A 22,534-nucleotide genomic window follows, 5' to 3' on the forward strand; every position below is an offset into this window, starting at 1 on the left:
ACAGTTTATTACAGTTCTCAGTTTTGTGTCGTTTCTTCTGGTTTTTCGCAGTTTTGCTCAGTTTTGTAATGTTAGTGGTTTTTCCGTTTTTCTCAGTTTTTTACAGTTTATTGCAGTTTGCTTACATTTATTTCAGTTTTTCTCAATTTTGCCCAAGTTATCCCTGTTTGGTGCGGTTTATTACAGTTAGTACTGCTTTTACAGTTTTTCGCAGTTTTGTCATGTTTTGTATAGGTTTTTTAACGTTTCCTATAGTTTTCTAGAAAAAAATTTTTTTTCACAATTTTTTCAGTAAAATTTTAATTTGACTTTGAAATTTAATATTAAAATTGCAGTTTTATTAAAAAATTTTCGTCTTACACGACAAAAAAGTTCATTGCTTGTTTTATAAAATTTTGCCTTCAAAAAGCTAAACTTTTTTCCAAAAAATGTATAGAAATTACGAAACTTCTGAATGTTTTAATGCAGTTTTATATTGATAATTGGAAAGAAAATTTTTTTATTTAAAAACTATAGGAAACGTTAAGAAACCTATACAAAACATGACAAAACTGCGAAAAACTGTAAAAACAGTACTAACTGTAATAAACCGCATCAAACAGGGATAAACTGTAAAAAACTGTTTAACATTACAAAACTAGCAAAACTGGGAAAAAGTATGTCTTCTCCTCTATTCTATTTTATATATATTTTTTTCATTTTTTCATATTATTTTTTTTTTGCCTCTTTCGGATCTACTTGCTACTAACAATAGTTACGGGAGAGAAAAGAGAAGCCATATTAAAAAGTTATTATTATTGTTTATAACTTTATTGTTTGTGGATTTTAGTGCACTTGAGTGAATTTTTTCACAAAAATATTTTGCGAACGAGTGGAAAAGTAGGTCGTGCGCCTTATTTGTATAGCAGTTTGTACTTATTAATATTAAAAATTAAATTGTTGATTCAATCACATGGAAACTTTATCGGAATTGGAAAATTGTTTCGCTAAGACTTCTTTGTTGTTGATCTTGAGACAGTTGCTATTTGATTTTTTTTTTTGTTATAAGAGGATTTGGTGACCTTCATCGATTTTTCACTCGTTTTTGTCTCCATGCGATTTATTGTTATATTTTTCGTATAAAAGTCGATAGACAGACAGGCAACGATAATTAAATCAAAATATTAATTAACAAAAAATATTTGGGAATATCCCTCAATTATGGGGCGAGGATGATGGTGATATGTACACAAAACACAAAAAAAAATCAAAATTTTATCACTCACTTCAAAAGTGTCGGAAAAGGTAAATTTTTCAGGTGGTCGGGTTATGTTTACATATTGCCGCTATTATATTTTCGGTGCGTATATTTTGCGAAGAGGTAAACTAATTAAGTTGATTTGATTATTTTTGTGTAACAATCCCGCGTTGTAGGCATTGGAACATGTAAAATACAATGTTTCTTAATGTTTAAATTTCCGTTCTGAATTATTCATGGTGTTTATCGCGGTTTTTTCTCTATGCGGATAATTGAATATGAAATTTATTTCCTTCACCTTGCAAGGGAGTTATGATGAGAAAGACGAGATTTATGTCGGTAATTTGTTTGCCACTGACTTCGACAAAAAAATAAACGAAGGGGATGTCTTGTCCTAGTTGAGTCAGGGAGAAAACCATGAAATAATCAATATTCACCTATTTTGCATAAATTTATGATTTCTATCATTCCGTACACTGAAACGAGCGCAATCGAATAAATTTCCCCATAGATTAGACGTCTCAAGGAGGCAAATTGCGTGCGTTCGTCGGCACAAAATACAATTAGTCTTGATGTCAGAAAACAAGATGCCCATTACTGCCATTTATTATTCTAATTAAATTACAGGCAGCGCGCGAAATCGGCCAAGCGCGGAGGGGTGAGAGGTTCCCTATGACACGTGCTCATTTACGTGTATCTCCAAATGTCTTTATTAATGTTCCGTATTCGCACTACAATTATTATTCATCGCATGCAACAACCAACAACTTCTTCCCCATGCTGAAAAAATTGAAAAAGTAGTCGTTTAAAAAGAACTACATACTATACCGCATTTCGATACCTGCACTTTTTTGTACTCCTCACTTCACAATTCCGTACTCCTCTTTTTTAATTTTCGTACTCCTCATTTCAATTTTCTGAACTCCCTGTCATCTTTGGACTTTTCATATTAAAATGCATATATTTCACAATTTTAAACTCCTCACTTCACATTTTTGTACTCCTCATTTTACAATTTCGTACTCCTCATTTAAATTTTTCGAACTTCTTGACATCTGTGGACTTTTCCTATTGAAATGCATATATTTCACAATTTTATACCCCTCACTTCACATTTTTGTACTCCTCATAAGCCTTTAACAATTCCATACTCCTCAAAAATCCAAAGAACTCCCCATAGACCTTCAGAGTCTTCAAATAACTAAGAAATAAATCACACAGACAACAAGTCGAGTTTCATACCACATTTTTTTCTACGAAATGCGGTAAAAAAGCTCGTAAGTACGACAACGGAGGAAATAGTCATTGTCATGTTCAACTTAACGAAAACGATTCCAAAGTTGGTTGTGTCATCAAATTTAACTGTAGCTCTCATTTTGCTTTGTCTGTGAGTGTTGGAAATGTAACGCAGTTAAGTTACCCTCAACAGAAATTCTCTTAATACATCACACAAGGGAAATTTAGAAACGGTAACAGTAATTACAGCTTTACTTCCTCCTTTTATTTTATACTCATACACAAAATTTTCTTGAGGAATTTTTCTTTTTTTTTTCTTTCTCTGTGTGTTTGTGTTGAACATTGAGTGACGCCGACACAAAATAAAATCTATTACAATGGAAAAGTAGTAACACAAAAGTAAAATGATAAGTAATTTCTATTGTATTTTAGGTTATTTTTTTTTCGTGCGCGCGTAATTGTTCCAACGGTAATTTTAGCTCAAGCCAAGGAAAGGGCGGGAGTGAGAAAGAAGGAAAGAAAAAAAGAAAGACATCAAAAATTTAACAAGAAGTGGAACAAAAACAGGACGACGACAACGAGGATGACTGTCGTTAATGCTAAATAATGCACAATAAAAGTTAAAAGTTGCTCCATAATTGTTGAATGGAGACGACTTTTACTTAATTTTCCGAAAGACGAAAGGTGTCGCGCAATGTTTAACAATCAATGAAACAAATACAGGCAATAAAAAATGTAGCTATTAATGGAGAGTAATTAAAGTTTATGTAGTTTGACGTTAATCAATAAATTATTTGCATTGGGAAATGGGGGAGTTAAAGAGATAAATTTTATGTAAAAATTTTGGATGAAATTTTTAAATTTCTATTCTAAATTTATATCATTTAAAAAAAAATTTTTTTTTTCTAATTTTATTTTTTTTTTTTCAAATTTTAATCCAATAGGTCAAATTTATTAAAATTATATAGTAGAATTTTTAATAACATAAAAAATTAGTGAATAAATTTTTAAAAAATAATTTCTTAAAATATAAAAAAACTTTTCAATAAATTTATTAAATATAATTAAAAAAATTAGTCTCTTAAAATTAATAAATTAATTGATAAATAAAAATAAATTTTAAGAAATTTCATAAATAAAACTATACTTATTTAATGTTTTATATTTTTCTTTTATTCTTTTAAAATTAATTATTTATTGAAAAAGTTAAGAAATTAAAATTTTTAAATTTTATTAAAAAAAAAATTTTTAAAGGATTTTTAATGAAGGTTATTTTTTAAATTTCAATAATAATTTTTAATTATTGAAAAAGTTAAGAAATTAAAATTTTTGAATTTTATTCGAAAAAAAATTTTTTAAATGATTTTTAATAAGGGTTATTTTTTAAATTTAAAAAAAATCGGAAAAAATAAAATATATGAAAATAAATCGTTTTTTTTACAATTAATTATCTAAAAACTGTGAAAAATTTGTATTCTCATTAATTTTATATAATTTTTCTCATTAAAAAAAACCTTTGAAGTTATTTTTCAAATTCCCCAACAAAAACGCTTAAATCATCATAAACCCCCAACAAATGCAAAATATTATAAACGACGCAAATTACTCGCAATTCACTCACTCACCCACTCACATTTTCTCGTAAATACAACAGAAATATCCTCATAACATAACAATTACTTTTGAAATGAATCGTAATTGGAAGCGGCAATTTGGGAGGAAATGTCAATTTTATTGTTGCTGTTTATTTTTACGATACGAGACTTTAAATTCTTTTTTTTTTCGCCAAACTAATAGCAAAAAATAAAAATGTAACACCCAAAACAATCAAATGTCCTCGTGGCACGTAACATTATTATTTTATGAATTTTCGCCTCTTTTTTTCAAATGCAATACTTTCTAACCTCAAAACCGCACGTTCAGACAGAACGAAAAAAAAATTGCAAAAGAGCTGAAATGTCTCCAAAATAATAATATTGTCCTTTATTTATTATTAACGATCGAATGTGAGGAAAATACAAAGCGCTTTATAATGATTGAAAATGCGATGCAGAAGATGCTTCGTCTTCAATTTTTTTTTTTTTGTATTTTTTGGCGAGGCGTGCCTTGGCATGATGAAGCGACAGATGCAAGATAAATAAATTTATTCGTGTGGTGAATAAACTTTTTTTTTGTCTGTTCGATTAATCCTCAAAATTGCTGCATTGCAAGATTTCTAATGTATTTTAGATAATTGCGAAACTTTCTCGTGAATTTAGTTGAGTGGATTTCTCGTAAGTCTATCATTCTGTGATAATCGCATGAACTTTGTAAAAACATTTTTCTTTTCTCCTAAAGAGCTTACCTCTTTTATTTATAAAATATCATAAAAAAAAACGAGAAAAACTTCACAATAAATCTTTTATCTGGGAAAAAATCGTGTTCCTCTGTACAAAAACCACTCAAATAATTCCTTTCTCCGAGCTTTGAGAGGCAAACGAACGAAAAATTTTATTAATATTATTCTTTCTCCGACTCCGAGAAACGAGTTCGCAACAAACAACCGAATTTTCAATCCAATTTTGTCTGCATCTTTATTATTTCTACATGTTTTCGCTCGAAATAGACACAATTTCACCTTTCATAAACATTTGTTTTCCATTTCTATGGCCGCCCTTTGTTCGGAGAACGCGCGCAAAGTGCTCGCGAGAGCGTAAGAAAAACAGCTTTTACGCGAAATCTTTTATTCATAAGTTATAAATTTTGTGTCATATAAAATGGTACCTAAGAGAATTCCATGACAAATGTTTACTGACATTTTTCACTGCTTTCGTTCTCTTCCGTGAAAAACGAGCAAATTTCAAAGCAAAAAAGTTCTCCGAAAAAAAAAGAAATTATTACATAAACGATCCTCAACATAATTTCCGTCCATCATTAAAAATGTAAAACTTTCTATTAAAGAGATTAAGAAAATTTTCGTTTGATAAAAAAAAAATGACATGCTCATTCCCCTCGTTGTTGCAAAATTGTTTGACTTGAGAACTTTAGATCAAGATTTCTTTCTGCTTCAGGGAATTCGGCGAAATTATAAATAAAGGCGGAAATTGAAATTTATTTTTTTATTTATTATTTTTCGTCTTCTTTTGAAAAAAAAAATTTTTTTTTCAGATAATGACGAGAAATTTAACGTTTTTGCTAATTTGGATCCTAATTGAATTAAAATAAGAACAAGGTCGATAAGTAACGCGCCTAACAGTGACGACCTTGAGCTAAGGTTATTAATTACATGAAATTTATTCGGTGTGTACACAGAAGTTTATGATGTCATTTTATGTACGAGATCGGTGAGGATAAGGCGATCTGTGTTAAAATACTTAATAATAAGCAATAAAATAGCAAAATAAACAAAAGAAATTGTGAACAGGGGTGTTACTTGGAAATTTTCAATACTGAGATGATTGAATGGGCCCTGAATTGATTGAAAAATTAATTTTTTAATAAAAATTTGGTTTTTGAAGCACATTTTGGTTTCTTAATAGTCACAAATCTACAAAAAAAAAAGAATTAAAATAATTAAATTTTTTTTTTCGAATTAAAATAATTTAAATTTTTAATGTTCACTAAAGTGAACTATTCTTAAATTATTAAATCATAATTTTTATTTTATTTTAAAATAATTTTTTCATTGAAAAATTTAAACTCTAATTTGTTTTTTTTTTTTAAGATAAAAAATTTTTTTTCAAATAATTTTTTTTAAGTTTATAAATTAATTAATAAATTAATTATAAAATAAATTTGGAAAAAAAATTATTAATTCTTTGAATAATATTAAAAATGACAAAATATACATAAAATCTACTATTTAACTTCTTTTTCAATTAATTTTTTTTTAAATTTTAAAAATTTTTTAAAAGATTTTTTAATATTAAATTTATTTTTACTCAATACTTTTCCAATCAAATCGCTAAAATTTTTCAAAAATTATTTTTTTTTAATATTTTAAAATTAAGTTTTAAAATTTCAAATTTTTCATAGTCTCTCATAAAATGAAATTTTCAACATAAAATATTTTTATGAATGTCAATATCATAAAATTTACTCAAATTTAAACAAAACAAATTAAATTTAAAAAAAAATATAATAATTAAATGCAATTCTTGTAACGAAAACAGTCCCTGAAAACAATAAACAACGATCTAATTGAAACTCTATCTGTTCCGTGAAAAATTACCGTAAATAACCGGAGGGTGAGCAGAAAATTGATTTACCTTTTTTGTTGTTGTTGTTCGTTTTCATGCCATTTTTCTATTTTTATCCATTCATGCTCTACTACAAGACCAGTCGAGAGAGTAGATGTCATGCCAAACAATCGGATTTAATTATTTTTCCTCCCACTCTCTCCTTTTGTCTTTTGATTGGTTTTGCTCAGTAACAATTTTCGACCTTTTTTTCCTAAGCTGTCTGCCCATTGTCGAGCCATAAATAACGAGTAATTTCTTATCTTTTATTTATTGTCAATAATCTGATGATGATCGGAGAATTTTTTCTCGTGAATTTCTTGAATTTTGATGAAAAGTTGTTATTTTTATTTATTTTATCTTAGAAAAAGTACAAAAAAGACGAAACTTTGTCGTCGAATCAACAAATATGTGGCGAGGTTAACGCACAGCCATGATTTTCCACTTGAGAACGTAGAAACAAAAGACGCGCAACGTGATTGTCATGACGGATAACCACAAGACGTCATTCCAAAATTGGTCGCCGCGCATCGAAATGTCTTCCAGGAAAGTTTTCGGATATCTACGAGAGAGAAAAAAGCGAATGAAAAGAAGTTAATTACAGTAATTTTTGGCCAATTTCGGTCTGTCCGTACTTGTAATGACAGTAATCAGCTAAATTACAATCTAATGTAGCACGATTGCCGCCGTAAATAGCAGAGAGCATCCCTTCGAGGCCATATTTCAAGTACGAGACATATGTGCCCGGATACAGCCATGACGGCATGTCACGTAAAGTAACGCCAAAGCCAGCAAACATCATGAATGGCACGGCAATTGTGGGTCCCAAGAATGTGCCGTTCTGCGAAACACACGAAAAAAATTACGGGAAATTGTTAACCAGCAACGGGAATTTGTCACGAGTTGACTTACCACAACGTCAAACCACGCGCCAATCATCAAACCCATGCCCGATGCGACAAAAACGACAAGTTGACAAATGAAGAAGAACATAAGGAAGCGATCGCGCTCGAGTGGTTGGGCGCTCATCCAATAAATTATACAGGAGAAGATGAATGTGCAAATAATCTGCGGGCGAAAAAGGGAAGAAATTCATTTCTCGTTGTTTTTTTGCGTGCGTTACTACGGCGAACTTACCGAAATGGGTAAATCGATCAAAGTAACCGCTGAATAATACATTTTGAGCGAATACCATCGGTTAAAGTGCTCCTTTATGATAATACTCATCTCGAACGGGACTACAATGCGGAGGAATTTTGCGTTGTTAGTTTATGGAATGTTAGAACGGAAATATTTTCCGTCGATTGGACTTACATGTAAGAATGGTCAACATTTTTGTTGTCATCATGTGATGGATTAAAATGCCAAAGAGCAAATTGTAGTTGTCTAAAACGCGGGAACCTTCGTTGCCGGCTTGGATGAAAAGAAGTCCCAGCATCACAGCGACAATTATACTAACGAAAAATCTAAAAAAAAAAACAATTTAAATTTTTTTCTCAAATTTTAACAATTTATCTAAGATTTAATTGAGTAAAAATTGTTATTTTGAAAAAAAAAAAATAAATTAAATCTAAAAGTTACATTAAAAAATTTAAATTTGAAAATTAAATAAAAAATAAAATTACAAATTAAAGTAAATTTAATTAAAATTAAAGTCAAATTAAATTAAAATTAAAGTCAAATTAAATTTAAAAATAAATTAAATTACATTGAAAATTTAAACTTTTTTCAGATTTTATTTTTTTTAAAGCACAGAAATGAAAACTTTAATTTTTAGCAAATAATATTATGAAAATTTTCTCTTTATAAAAAACAAATTCAGGACACTGAGTTTTCTCAAAATTCTAAAAAAATAAATTTGTTAAATAATTTAAAAAAAAAATCTCAAAGATTTAAAATAAACTTAACATTTGAATTTTTTGAAACTTTGTAGTTTACACAAATTCAAAAATATTTTAAAAATTTTTTTCGAATATTTTTTTAAAATTATATAAAAATATTTTTAAATTGAGAAAAATTTACAAAAACTAAAGTTATCGTTCTAAAAAATAAAATAAATTTTTAAGATTTTTTAAAATTTTTTAAGAAATTTTCTCTAAAAATAATTCTCAGTATCAAAAATATTTACCTTAAATAAGTCAGCGTACTATCCCGTTTCGCTTTAATGTACGATCTCTTTAGCAAAACTCCCAATTGATGCGTTTTGCTTGTCGCATGAAGACTAGATGATCCCATTGACTCATTATTTAACGGATTTCTCTTCCGCAAAACCTCTAATTTTTGCACCTTTGACGGATCTGAGAACCAATCCAAACATTCTCCATTCGCCATTTGCTCTATCATTTTTTGCATGATTTCTTGTCCGTATTCACCGCTTGCCAATTCAATAACTGAAAAAAATAATTATTTAAAAAAACAAAATTATCACGAAAAATATTTTTTTTACCATAATCTGCTGGATTGTGATACAATGGGCATGGCATCTCGACACGTTCAAGGAATGGCAAAACGTTGTCCGTTGAACCTTGATACAAGCAATTTCCCTCCGCAAGGATGTACACTTGATCGAATTCCTTGAAAAGTTTCGCAGACGGCTGGTGAATCGTACAGATGATGGTGCGTCCTTGACTGGCGAGCGTTTTGCATAAATTAACGACTTGTGTGCAGGAGTGGCTATCCAAGCCTCTGTAAAATATCATAAATATTTCAACTTTTTTTCCACTTAATTGTTCTTTATTGCTTGTGTCAACGTTACTTACGTCGTTGGTTCATCCAAGAACATGATGGTTGGATTGTTGATGAGCTCCAATGCTATGGAAAGACGTTTCTTTTGACCCCCTGAGAGACGTTTCGTTAACGTGTGTTGATGCTCGTACAGCCCAAGCACCGTTAAAATGTCTTCAATCTAAAAAAAATCAATTTTTAACAAAAAGTTTTCTTTAAAAATGGAAATCTTACAATAGTTTCCTTCTCATGCGAGTGCAATTCCGTGCTTAACTTCAAATCTGCCGCTATCCGCATATTTTCCAACACCGTCAAGAGCATTTGTAGTCGATCCTCTTGCTGTATATAACACGACATTTTCCGAAATTGATCCAAATTACGAATTCGCCCATTGAGGTAAACCGCGCCTTGAGTATTGGTGATCCGGAATCCCGACAACACATCTAACAAGGTACTTTTTCCTACAATTTCACAAAAACATAAAAAAAAATAAATTTAATTATATTTTTCATTAATTACCGGCACCCGATGGACCCATTATGGCAATCAACTGACTTCCCGGAAATTTTCCATTGACTCGATGCAGGATTTCTTTCTTGTCTGCAGAAAAAAAATGATAAAAAAAATTAATTAAAAATATTTTTTTTTTATTTTTCGTCGGAAATCAGATTTGTGTCATCTTTGTTTATGACAACGATAGAGCACACTATCAATTCAATAGATGCCGTTCAAGAAGTGCGAGTGCGATAACAACTTTGACATTATTTCGTAATAACAGTATCAGTTCTCTACGCAACGTCATCTGAATGGACTTTGAGCCCACTTTGCACGCAGCTGTACGCGATGCGATATATGCAGTAGGAAGGTGAAACAAGATGTTGACACACATGAGACATTATTGGCCAAAGTATTTGCGGAATCTGTGTAATTAACTCGAGTTGCTGTTCAATTATTGTTTGTTGTGTTGCCACTTGATATACGAGGTTTGTTGACGTAACTTTTTGATTGAAATTTTGCTGGTTTGTCGGTAAATAGTAGATTTTTGCAGAAATTAATTTAATTTTTTTTCTAAAATTTTTTGAGTAAAAATTATTTTTATTTATATTTTTTTACGAAATTAATCTCAAATTAATTTTAATTAAAAAAAAAAAAGAAAATTAGATAAAATTAGAAAATTTCATAAAAAAACCCAGGTAGGTAAATTATTTAAAAAAAATAATAAATAAATAAATAAAATAAAATAAAATAAAATAAAATAAAATAAAAATAATAATAAATAAATGAAAATATTTTTCTCAAATATAAAATTAAACAATTGACTGATTTTGTAAAATTTTTACTTTTCAACGAATTAAAGTTTAATATTTATTAAAATATTATTTTTTATTTAATTTTTATTAAATAATTTTTTAATCAACTTTTTTTTAATTTTCGGCCTCTATTATTTTGAATTTCTCATATTTGATGGCAAATTAATTAAAAATTTCCAAAGACAAATACGCCAATTTTTGTTTTGTTTATTTTTATTTATCTTGAAAAGTAATTTTTATAGACAAAACAAATCAATAAATAAATAAAATAAAATAAATAAAAATATAAAAAAAATTAAATTAAATTCTTAAGGCTTACGGCAAAGAACAATTTATTTTTTTAGCGGCTAAAACATAATAAATTTTAATTTAATAAAATTTATTAATTTTTAATTATTTGTTTATTTTTATTTTTTATTATTATTATTATTTTTTTTTTTTTTTTTTTTGAATAAAAATTACTTTTTTTTATCAAGATAAAGACAAAAAATTTGTCAAAAAAAAAATACTTTTAAATTTTCAATCGATTAAATATCAAATAAAATTCTGTAACTCAGTTAATTTCAAAAATCAACTAATTCCGAATCAAATATCACTAAAATTACGTCAAATATCAACTTTGTACCGAATTACTATTTATCGGCAATAAAAAATTCATTGCTCACTTTTCACTTTCGTCATCGATCATCAATTATCCCAATTATCGGTCGCAAAAACATCGTTAACTTTTTTTTCACTCCGTTTTTTTATATTGCCGATGATTCATATATTCTACGGCCTCGTACTTGCAACTTGCTTGAGAGATCTTTTTTTACAACATTGTACATTGAACTATGTACAGTAATAATTGAACTGCATCAATTATTCGTCAACTATACGAAAAATAATCAAGAAACAGGTTGTTGTTATCACTTCTTGCTGTACGACGAATTGTGTACGGGGCGCTTCTTATACATACGTTAACAATGCAATCGTGTTGTGCAGCACTCAATTTATAATTTTATAATCTTTTCAATCAACATTGTGCTTCTTATCACCGTCAAAAGTATTGCTCGTACTTTGAACTTTTACACTGGCATTGTTTAACGAAAAGTCATTCCCGTGAAAAAGTTTCAGAAAAATTTAAGGAAGGAAATGAATTTTACAAAATAACAAAGGTTACAACGAGAAACTTCAACGAGTGATAAGATTAGATGTTTATTTGTGACCCTGAGCAATATCAAATCTAATCTTTGACGCAAATCTTCTTGGCAAAATGACGACTTACGAGAGCTTGCAACAACGACGCGCCACAAAAACAGGTTTTCTGTTGCTTCAAATGCTCGCTAATTTAATGCAAGACCTTCGCACGTCATTAAATGCACTTACTTTTTCTGAATACCCCAGTCTCGGCATAGTACGAAATGTCTTTAAACTGCAGATCGACGGGCGTTCGAGCGGGCAAATTGTTAAAATGTCTCAAATCGAGCGTGTCTTCGGTATCCACGACTGTCGCGCTGCTTTTTTGCCATGGAAACTCGAACAAGTCGTTTTTTTGGGACTTTGGCTTTACGTAGGTGGTTCTGTTGTAAACGGATTCCACGTTTAAATTTGGTGTCGATAACGCGTTACGCGATTCCAACCGAAGGAATTCCAATGTGTTCATTTTTTTTTCGTCGTTAATAAATAAATAGTAGTCAATTTTTTTGTGTCTTTAGAGATCGTTCATCTCAAAAAAAAAATATTTGCTTAAGAAATATTTGACAAAAATATTGAAGAAGAGGGAAAAAACGCGACTCTTTAGAGCTGTGTCCGGAATTGAACTAACATTCAATTAAAATGTTCAAAGATTGATTTGTGTGCGATGTAAAGTTTGTATTAACAAATACTTAACAAGTTAAGTACACATACTTTGATTCAATTATTAGTTGAGTGTAGTTCTCTCACACTTAGATTCGGCATACGAAGCAATATCGCTCATTATCTTGATAGATTTTAAATTATTGGAAATGTTACGATTGGAATTTCGTGTTTTTTTTTGACTGACTGAGGTGAATTTTGTAACTAAGTATTTAAAAAAAATTAAAAATTTAAATTTTAATTTACATTTATTTAAATTAATTTAAAAAAATTAAAAAATCAATTTAAATTTTATTAATTTAAAAATATTAAAAAAATTTATTTTTTAAAATTATTTTCAAAATTTCTTAAAGACTAATTTGACGATTTTTTAACTGAAAAAATTTATTATTTATTTATAGATCGCTGTATCAAATATAAGTAAGAAAAAAAATATTTGCTTTGACGAATTTTTGAGATAAAAAATAATATGTACTCTTTTATATAAATAATAAAAAAATATAAACATGAATAAATTTAAAAAAAAATAAATAAATAAAATAAAATAAACAAAAAAATAATTTAAAAAGTAAATTAAAAAAGTACCTGACGCCTCCTTTTTACCCATTTGATAATTTTGAATGATTTTTTTACATTTTTACTGATTTATCATTTACTGATTTATTTTACGGATTCTTAATTTTTTTTTAATTATTATTTTTTTAATAATTTAAATTTATTTAAATTAAATAATTTAAATTTAATTAAAATAATAATTATTTAATTTAAAAATAAATTTTTTTTTTTCATAAAAAAATCAACAAGCAAAAATTTATTTTTCGCATTTATAACTCTCCCTGAGTCATCACATCACATCATAAGCCAAACTATTTGTAAAATATAATCTGCTACTTTTCTCTGTATCGAGTGATTGGGTCAACAACCATCATTTAAATGCCTATTTACGTGTGTTAGTTCGTATCCGCATCACAACAGTCTAAATGAAATTTAAACTTAATTACACCTTAATAGATGAATGAATGACGAAGGGATGCCACTGGAGAGTCCCTTTGTTCGTAAAACATTTTCCTAAAAAGGTTACAAAAGGTGATAAAAATCCTCTTGAAAATACATTTTACTGCCACTTCTGCCATGAGGCAAGGAAAAGCAAGGCACGACACAAAAGTAAATAATTCGAACACACATCGGTAGAATGAGGGAATTGTAACTCGAGAAGGCAGTATTTCATAACACACAACAACAAGATCCTTTTTTGTTTATTCAAAAAAAAAAAAAAAAAAAACTGGAGAAGTATGAGTTGTCGTAACGTAATATGCTTACACATTTTTATTTTACCCTTGGGCAGCTGATTGAAGTATGAGGAACATCGACAGAGGCGAGTGAGACAAGTAATGACAGATTTAAGGATCAATACAAAAGGCTATGGCGTTCGACACAAAAACATACACGGATGGTTTTTATGGCTTTTTAATACCATTTTCTGTGCAGTTATCTGCCTCCCATATATCATCCGCACAAAAAGTACAACAACGGCGCCGTCATGTTTGGACAAAGCTATTAGAAAAACATGAAATTCCTTTATTAAATAGAATTTTGTATGAGGTTTTATGTTTCAATGTTTAAAATTTTTCATTGTTACTCCTTTTTTATGGGTTTTCCACAGTGCTGATGGCATCAATGCATGGATCGAGGGCATCCCTCATCAATATTCCGGTTTTTTTTTTATTAGAATTTGTTGAAAATCCCCTTTAAATTACATCAAGACCTAACCCAACTCTTTTTTATTACAATTTTTTACACATAAGCTTAAGTTGTATATAAAATCATGTCATTATTTAAACATAAATATAATGTTTTTTCCATTTTTTTTCTCTTTTCAGGTAAGCTTGTTTCACATAAAATTACGCTTTCATCGAGAACTTGATGTGGGACGACTTGACGCTCACGCACGCGGTAATTTGAAATATTTTTTCGAAACATATGAAATATCGCAATTTTGATAAAATAATAAATTGCCTATAAATGTTAATCGGACATGAGCATTATAATTATAATAATCATCACATAATCCTGTATAATGTTCTGTTCAGCCATTGGCACAACTATTGAGAGAGTAGATGACAGAGATGGAATGTCACAAGGGTTTATCTATGCTAAAGCTCTTAAATAACACAATAATATTGAAACAAGAAATTATGAGATTTAAGTTGGGTTTTAAAAGATTTTCGTTTCGATTTGTAAGTAAATAAATATTAAAAATTAATTAAATATTTTTTTTTCCTAAAAAGTCGATTTAATATGATTATTTTTAAAAACTTTACATTTTTCATTAGAAATTTTTCGATTTTATTTTTTTTTTTTGGAAATAAATTTAATTGTTTTAATTAATTTTTTTTTATTTAAAAATAAATTTTTATTTATTTTATTTTTATTCAAAAATAAATAATTGAAATATATAAAAAAAAATTATTTTCAAAATTATTTCACACAACAAAATTAACAGCTGAAAATTTATAAAAATGATAAAATTTAAAGGTATTTCAGCTTGAAGTAATATTAAGATAAAAATTATAATTTATTTGATATTTAAAAAAAATAATATAAAATATTCTCGACCTTAAAACTCAATAAAAAATAATTAAATAATTATAAAAATTAAATTAAATAATTATATTAAATAATTTAAAAAAATTTTTATTAATGATTTGATCTTTCAACCAGTTTTTTCAATATTTAAAACTATGAAAAATTTAAAAATAAATTTTCTCAAAAATTTAAGATTAACTTAAAATAAAATAATTAAGTTAAATAGATAATTAATAATTTAAATGAATTACTTAAATACATAGTTTAAAAATATTTAGAAAAATTAATGAAAAAATTAAATTATTAAATAAAATTAATAATTAAAAAAAAATTAACTAATTTTTACAAAATAATTTTAATTTAATTTAAATTCAAATTATTTTTAATAAAAAAAAACTACATTTTTAAAATTTTTTATGAAAAATTTATTAAAATTTTAAAATATTGCCCTTTATAAAAATTAAATTAGTTCCCGTCACTGTTTTGTAGATGAAAAAACAGCAATGTATCATGCCTAATTTAAGGCAATTTTGCTCAAAACGTTCTCATACACAATCGAGCGTACAGAAAATGCGAATAATAATAATAATAACAGTTTCATATTTGCATTGTTATCATTTTTATGATTATAATGATGATCATTATTATTATCGCGTCATTATATTGCGAAGCGTAGGAACAAAGAAGTTTCTTGTTTCTAATAGTTTTGTCGACGAGGATAATAATAATACTCGACGACACAAAACAACAATATGCGAACAACATACTTTTCAACAACAATAACAGCAATAATCGCACAAAATGACCGATAGAGCATCAGCATGATAATTAACGTTTCATTTAACATATTATTATCACATTATACTAATGACCTTTTGCAGTGCGCGCCATACGTTTGTTGTTTGTAAATCGATCATTATCACGGGAAAACACGCTCCTCAACAATCAATTTTCCAAAGTGCACCCGAAAAAACGTCGAAAAATCTCGACTTCAATCAATCAACATTAACAATTTGTCATTAAATTTTATAGATTTCGAATCGGTGCAAAGCAAAACTGTTCAATCATCATAAATGTTGGATTATCGTTCGGTTTGAGGGCTCGGCACGTCGTCGTCGTTGCATCCGTAAGACAACAACTCGGGGAAAAAGCAGTTGCGAAGAGGAAATGAGAAAAAAAAAAACATTTATTGATCACATCAGATTACGCGATTTATATTTTATTTCGCATAAATAATGACCTAGATCGTCTCTTTGTGCCACGAACCGGCATTTAATGATGAAGCACTCGGAAAAGCGCTGCAGAAAAACAAAACTCTCGGAAATGAATGACAAATCACAACCAATATTTAAGTGTTTGTGTGTGTATTTCATCAAAAAAAAAAGCGCTTCATTTATATTTTTTTCCGTATTTGTATTACTAATTCCCGTATTTATAAATCTAAATCGATCTAAATTGCCGTGACATTGGAAAAACTCATAGAAAAAAAACGCACAGCCCGAAAAAAGCGATATTTATGTGGGACAATAAAATTAATGGTATACAAATACAAGTTGATTTATAAATGTTTAAAGAAACGATATTCGAGTGTTTGTTCGTTTTTCCAATGATGATGATGACGATACGACGACGACGATGATGGTAGTGATGATAAATAAAAAAAAAGCTTTCATGTCTCTTTTTTTGGAGCATGGCCAGTTGTGCTCTTGGCACGATAGTAGGCGAAATGTCAGTTCTTGTAAAAATTACTGACCCAATGACTTTTTGCGTTGACCTGAAATCGTGCTGCGTTTACGCCCCATGAGTTGAGAATTGAATTTAAATTTGAATTGTGCTTGTTAATCGATTTTCGATTGTAAAACGCCTGTTTTGAGCTTTTTGATGGGCAGTGATAAGAAATTTTACTACAATTGTTTGAAAATTGAATTTAAGAATGGCCTTGAGCTTAAACTTTTAAAATTATAAAATTTTAAAGGTTATGTTTTAAACGAAAAATTTTAAAAAATTCAACTTTTTCAAATTTTTAATTTTTTAAATCTTAAATTTTTTATAAAATTTTGATAGAAATTTATCGTTTTTTTTAAATTATTTATAATATTTTTTTTTAATTTTTTTTAGAAAAGTTAATGAAAAAATGCTTTAAATTGAACGAAATTTTCAAAAAATATTTTTAAAATAATAAAATGTAATAAAAATAATTTTAAAAAACATTAAAATATAAATTAAATTTAAAAGATCCTTTAAATATTTTTTTTTTCAATTTTTTTTTAAACTAATAACAAACAAAAATAAAAAATTTTAAAAAAATTATTTACAATATTATAATGAAAAAAGTAAAAAAAATGAACAGTAAATTAAGAGAACTTTGATCCAATTTTTTTGATTTTTAAAAAAAAATTTATTTTATTTAAAAAAAATTAAATAAAATTAAAAATGAAGTAAAAAAAAAATTTAAAAAAATCAACAAAATTAGATGAAATTCGTTTAAAAAAAATTAAAAATTTACTTTTAAAAATTTTTTTTTCTAAATTTTTTGTCACTTTTTCATTTAATAAAATTCAATCAATTACTAAAATTTTCACTCATACCGTTTTAAAATTAATTCATGTCCCGAACAATAGTCTATAATTTACGTAAAAATTTGTTATAAATTTACAACCTAATGTCGAATATTGAATTTTTTATTTTTTTTTTATTTTTAATAAAAAACTAACTTTTACTGTGAAAAAAAATCCTGGGCATTGACACGAAGTTATTTAATGTTTGGCCATTAGTCGCGTTTTGTTGTTGCTGTGGTATTAGTTAGCAATCAGCAGCGTGCTCACTCGATGATGATGATGACGACGCACAAAACTACACGAGGACCATAAAAGTTTTTATTAATGTTTTTTTTTGTGTGTTATGATGTTGCTTAGAAAAAAATGTCGAAACCTGCGAGAAGAGGTGAATTCAAGTGCGGAATGGACGTTTTTATGTTGATTTATTGATACCATAAAAGGGTTGCTTTTTTATTCCGTTCGTTTGGCTGAATGAATTAATGATGAACTTTTTTTTTAATGGGTGGAAAATTTTTATTTGGAAACTTTTGTGTATTCATCCTTGATGACTTGATGCGGAGGGAAAGGGTCTTTGCCGATGTTGATGATGATTACATTTATTTACCTGACATGACCTACGATCAACACTGGATGGATGTCTGTGTTTGATGGCTAGACGTCGACATCGACATCGTCGTCGTTGTTGTTCTCGGTAGTGTAATTAAAATTTACACAAAAGGGTTTAGATCCGGCTAAATATTTATGATCTTGCTGCCTTCCACGAAATCCTCGAAATGAAAGCCGGTAGCATAATACGAACGATGCCAGTCAGGAAATTCACGGGAAAAGAATTACTTTTAAGATTATCGTTCTACGTGCTTCATTTTTTTTTGCGTTTTGGTCTACATTGCAGAAAATCTCATTAAATTTGAAAACAGCACACAGAAAAAAATTAGAAGCAAAAATTTAAAATGTTTGCTTAAAAAGCTACTTATGTACACATCCATTTATAATTGCGCGCCGGTTTCGTAGAGCTGTTACCACACTCATAAGAAGATTTCGACATTAATATTATGCTCTTGCGCTAATGCATCCTTGCCCTACTTTTCGAAATAAAAATTATTATCTTATGGTTTTATCCCGTACAAATGCCACTCGTGTAGCTGCGAACGTTTAGCAAAGTGTTCATGCAGAAGATTGTCGAGCGCACACGAAAAAAAGAAAATAAAACGGGAAACATGAAAGCATTTTAATTCATCTTTACAAAAATGATATGTTTTGTGTCCTGGCACTTATATTGTTTAATTTATCTCTCACACCATTGTCGTTTCAATTTCACGACGACGACAAAGACGACGAGCACCGACCGAAATGGGAGATTGGAAAACATTTTTATTATAAAAGAGCACGTTTTTACTCTTCATATTTTGTGTGTGTGAGGTATGCATGTGACTAAAATAATTGATCACCAAAACAGAAGAACGGAGAACGTTGTGTGTCACACATTAATTTTATTATGAAATTGGACCAACTCTTGGCTCTTCGATATTAATTACCATGATGCATGGCCTTGTTTAATAAAGAGTCTTCTTGTTTTTCGGTTCATGGTTATTTTTGCCAAATTAAGACTGATTTTCGATGGAAAATTTAATTAAAAGATTTTAAAATTTAATATTTTAATTTATAGAATTTTTATGGATTTAGAAAAAAATTAAATAATAAATTTAATTTTAATTTAAAATTTATAAAATTAAAAAAAAACAATTTTATTAAATTATTTAATTAAATTAATTGGATTAAAAAGAATATTATCAAAAATATAATTTTTATTACATTAAAATTGTACATTAAAAAAATAAATAAAATAAAAAATATTTTGGAATATTTTATTACTTTTACAAAAATTTTATCTAAATTTTTAATTTTGAAATTATTAATTATTTTCGAATAAAAAAAATATTTTTACAGTAATTTTTTTTATATAAAATTTAATATAAAATAAACTTCATTTTTTTAATATTTTAATTTAGTTCAATACAAATTTCAGTGAAAAAAATAATTAAATTAAGAAAAATAGAAATTTTCATAAAAAAATATATTTATTTTTTCAAGTAAAAAAAAAATTAAAAACTAATTAAAATTAAGTTTAATTAAAAAAAAATATGTTAATAAAAAAATTATGGAATCAAAATATATTTAAATGAGAAAAAAAAATATTAATGAAAATGAAATTTTCATTTGCAAAAAAAAAAAAAAAATTTCATTTGCCTCATGTAATTAAAAAAAAAATATTTGTATTTTTTTAAGTAAAAAAACGATTATTAAAAACTGATCAAAATTATTTTTAATTAAAAAAATATTTAATTAAAAAAATTAATAGAATTAAAATATAGGCATAAATGAAAAAAATCATTATTAAAAAATTTTAAATTTATGAACATTTTTTTTATAAACATTTTATTTTTTAAAAAAATATTTAATTAAAAAAATTAATAGAATTAAAATATAGGCATAAATGAAAAAAATTATTATTAAAAAATTTTAAATTCTTGAACATTTTTTTTTCTAAAAAAATGAAAAAAAATAACTTGATGCCTGCTAAAACAAATCTACAAAAAAAAATTACCCATGACCTTTCATTTCGAAGTGAAAGTACCACTGATTCCGTTCTACTTCAACATTTGCTATTTGTCCTAAACTAAAAGCGAATCTCCAAAACGTGACAATTTTTGAAACAAAAAGATTTGTCCTTTTTTCCTCGCACATTTTTGCCCATCAAATATCTAAATTTATCACATGAACAAAATCCTCAGCAAATAGAAATGCGAACATCTCCTTTAAAGTTTTGCGTTAATTCATTAAATAAATTCGTCAACCATCATCATACAAGTAACAATAATTAAATGCTACTTGCCATATTCGAAATTACTGTTAAGGATGAAATCATTGAATATGAAATAATTATTGTGTTATGTGATGCAATCCTTTTGAAGTACGAGCTCTTGACATCTCAATACGAGGATTATTATTTGTAATTATTATTAATTATAGAGCAGAACGTAAGCTTATTACAGGCTTTTGATTCATGCTTTATGCAAAACAAGCGAATTCTTGCGAATGGGGTCGCCATGTCGTCATCATCGTAAATATTATCGTTTCTCATTAAAATATTGAAATTTTTCCCTTTATTTCAATCTTATTTTCCGATAAGCCTTTTTTATGCGACCCGCGTCACCAGATTTTCTTTGTTTGTCTTTTGTCTTAAAATAAAAAAAAAATCATATTTTTCTGTGTGTGTGGAGAGATTATGACACACAAAACCACATCCACTGACTTGACGTTGTCTGCGATCAAAAAACAAAAAAAAAATGAGAAGAAAAAAATATTTACCCCCGAAAATGATTATCATATTTTTCGTATTAATAATACACAAACTCACACACAAGAACTTGCAAACTTTCGAGGATACAAAACTTTCGGAACAAAATCATCATTTATTCTCGTTATCATGTCTGCGTGTTCGTTATTGTTTGTTGTGTTGCCTTGTGGTGTGCTTTTTTTCTGTTTGCTTGTCCCGCATAATGTTCATTTTCTTGCAAAAAAAAAAAAATAAGCAGCAAAGTCAATGCGGGTAAAAAATATCCATAAAAATTAAAAATTTATTCACCAAAGGTTTTGTAATCATTATAACGACGACCTTTCCCTTTATTTTAAGAAAATTGAAGAAGTAAACAGCAAAAAGTAATTCTCATCATCAATAAACCGACCCTTATACTCTCTCCGAATAAAAATAACAACAACAACAACAACAATAATCGGGAACAAATGGACAGAAAAGCTTTTTAAAGTATTGATGATTTTTGCGTTGTTTTGTTATTTTTTTCTCTCTTTTCAATTTTTAACAACTTTTTTTTTGTCGTAGGTACCCGTTTTCTCATCATTATTCTAATGGAAATGCGCGACGTTCTCCTGTATTATGTAACGAGGTCTATTTTTTTGACGCGAAATAAAAAGGAAACTCGCAAATAAACCTGATGAATGAAAGAAAAAAAAGTAATAGAAAAAAATTGGAGGAAATTTTTCATTTTGTCGTTCGACTTCACTCAATTCGATACTTGGAGTGAATAAAAAAAAAAAAAAAGTGGGAGTAGTTAGATGATGTTTAATTAAGGAATTAGAATTGATTCATTTTTTCTTATATTTTTTTTTCTTCGAAAATGTATTTTTTTACGAAGAAAGTACTAATTTTTCATGTCATTTAATTCTTGATCAATTTTCATTTAATTCCAAATTGAAACATTATTAATGCCAAGTAATATTGGAAAATAATTACATTTTTTTCTGTGGAATTTCTTCAGCGCAGTAATTTTTCTTATTTTTGTACATTTGCCCATAAAATTTCGATATACGTGACAAAACAACGATAAAAATTATCATTATCAACAAAACAATATCCTCTTATCATTCGGAAAATGTCATGACACGATATTTCATTGGAACTGCTGTTCCTTAAAATGACAAAAAAAAAGAAAAAAATGATGATGATATAATAAGAAATAATAAAAAGTGGCGCCATTTATTCCAATTTTTCATGTTTTATTTTTATTTTTGTGCTTTCTTAAGTGTTTGATAGATAATGGAGGTTCAATGTGTGTAAATATATATATTTTTATCGTATCGCCAGTTATTTAACGTCTCTCTTATTTTTTTCGCTCGTCGATATCCCGCGCCATAAAACACTTTAATAAAAAATGATACACGCTAATAATTCTCTTTGCTGTCTTCTCTTCATATATATGTACTTAGACTTATATATGATTTCAATTTCATGGTTTGTGATTTCAATTT

The 22,534-nt window shown here is 27.5% G+C and overlaps 2 protein-coding genes across 3 annotated transcripts in view; one reads left to right on the plus strand and one right to left on the minus strand.

Annotated features, from left to right (window-relative positions):
* Positions 1–22,534, plus strand: part of LOC134834779 (zwei Ig domain protein zig-8) — a 124,606-nt gene that overhangs the window by 32,418 nt on the left and 69,654 nt on the right. The gene's annotated exons all lie outside the window — the stretch shown is intronic.
* On the minus strand, positions 5,889–12,506 carry LOC134828094 (ATP-binding cassette sub-family G member 4). 2 transcript variants are annotated; one of them, XR_010161850.1, is made up of 12 exons: positions 12,093–12,506; positions 9,934–10,014; positions 9,649–9,875; positions 9,450–9,595; positions 9,137–9,375; positions 8,819–9,080; positions 8,005–8,156; positions 7,828–7,928; positions 7,603–7,758; positions 7,326–7,531; positions 6,721–7,252; positions 5,889–5,999 (listed from the first exon to the last, which is right to left on the minus strand). XR_010161850.1 is itself a non-coding variant. In XM_063841061.1 (11 exons), the coding sequence occupies exons 1-11, from the start codon at positions 12,367–12,369 to the stop codon at positions 7,111–7,113; spliced, it is 1,989 nt and encodes a 662-aa protein (XP_063697131.1). In that variant the 5' UTR covers positions 12,370–12,506; the 3' UTR covers positions 6,607–7,110. The 2 variants fall into 2 exon arrangements, 1 of the variants encoding a protein (XP_063697131.1); XM_063841061.1 differs by lacking the exon at positions 5,889–5,999 and having other exon boundaries at positions 6,607–7,252.

The sequence above is a fragment of the Culicoides brevitarsis genome, chromosome 1 (genome assembly GCF_036172545.1).
Source record: "Culicoides brevitarsis isolate CSIRO-B50_1 chromosome 1, AGI_CSIRO_Cbre_v1, whole genome shotgun sequence".
Classification (NCBI taxonomy): Eukaryota; Metazoa; Arthropoda; class Insecta; order Diptera; family Ceratopogonidae; genus Culicoides; species Culicoides brevitarsis.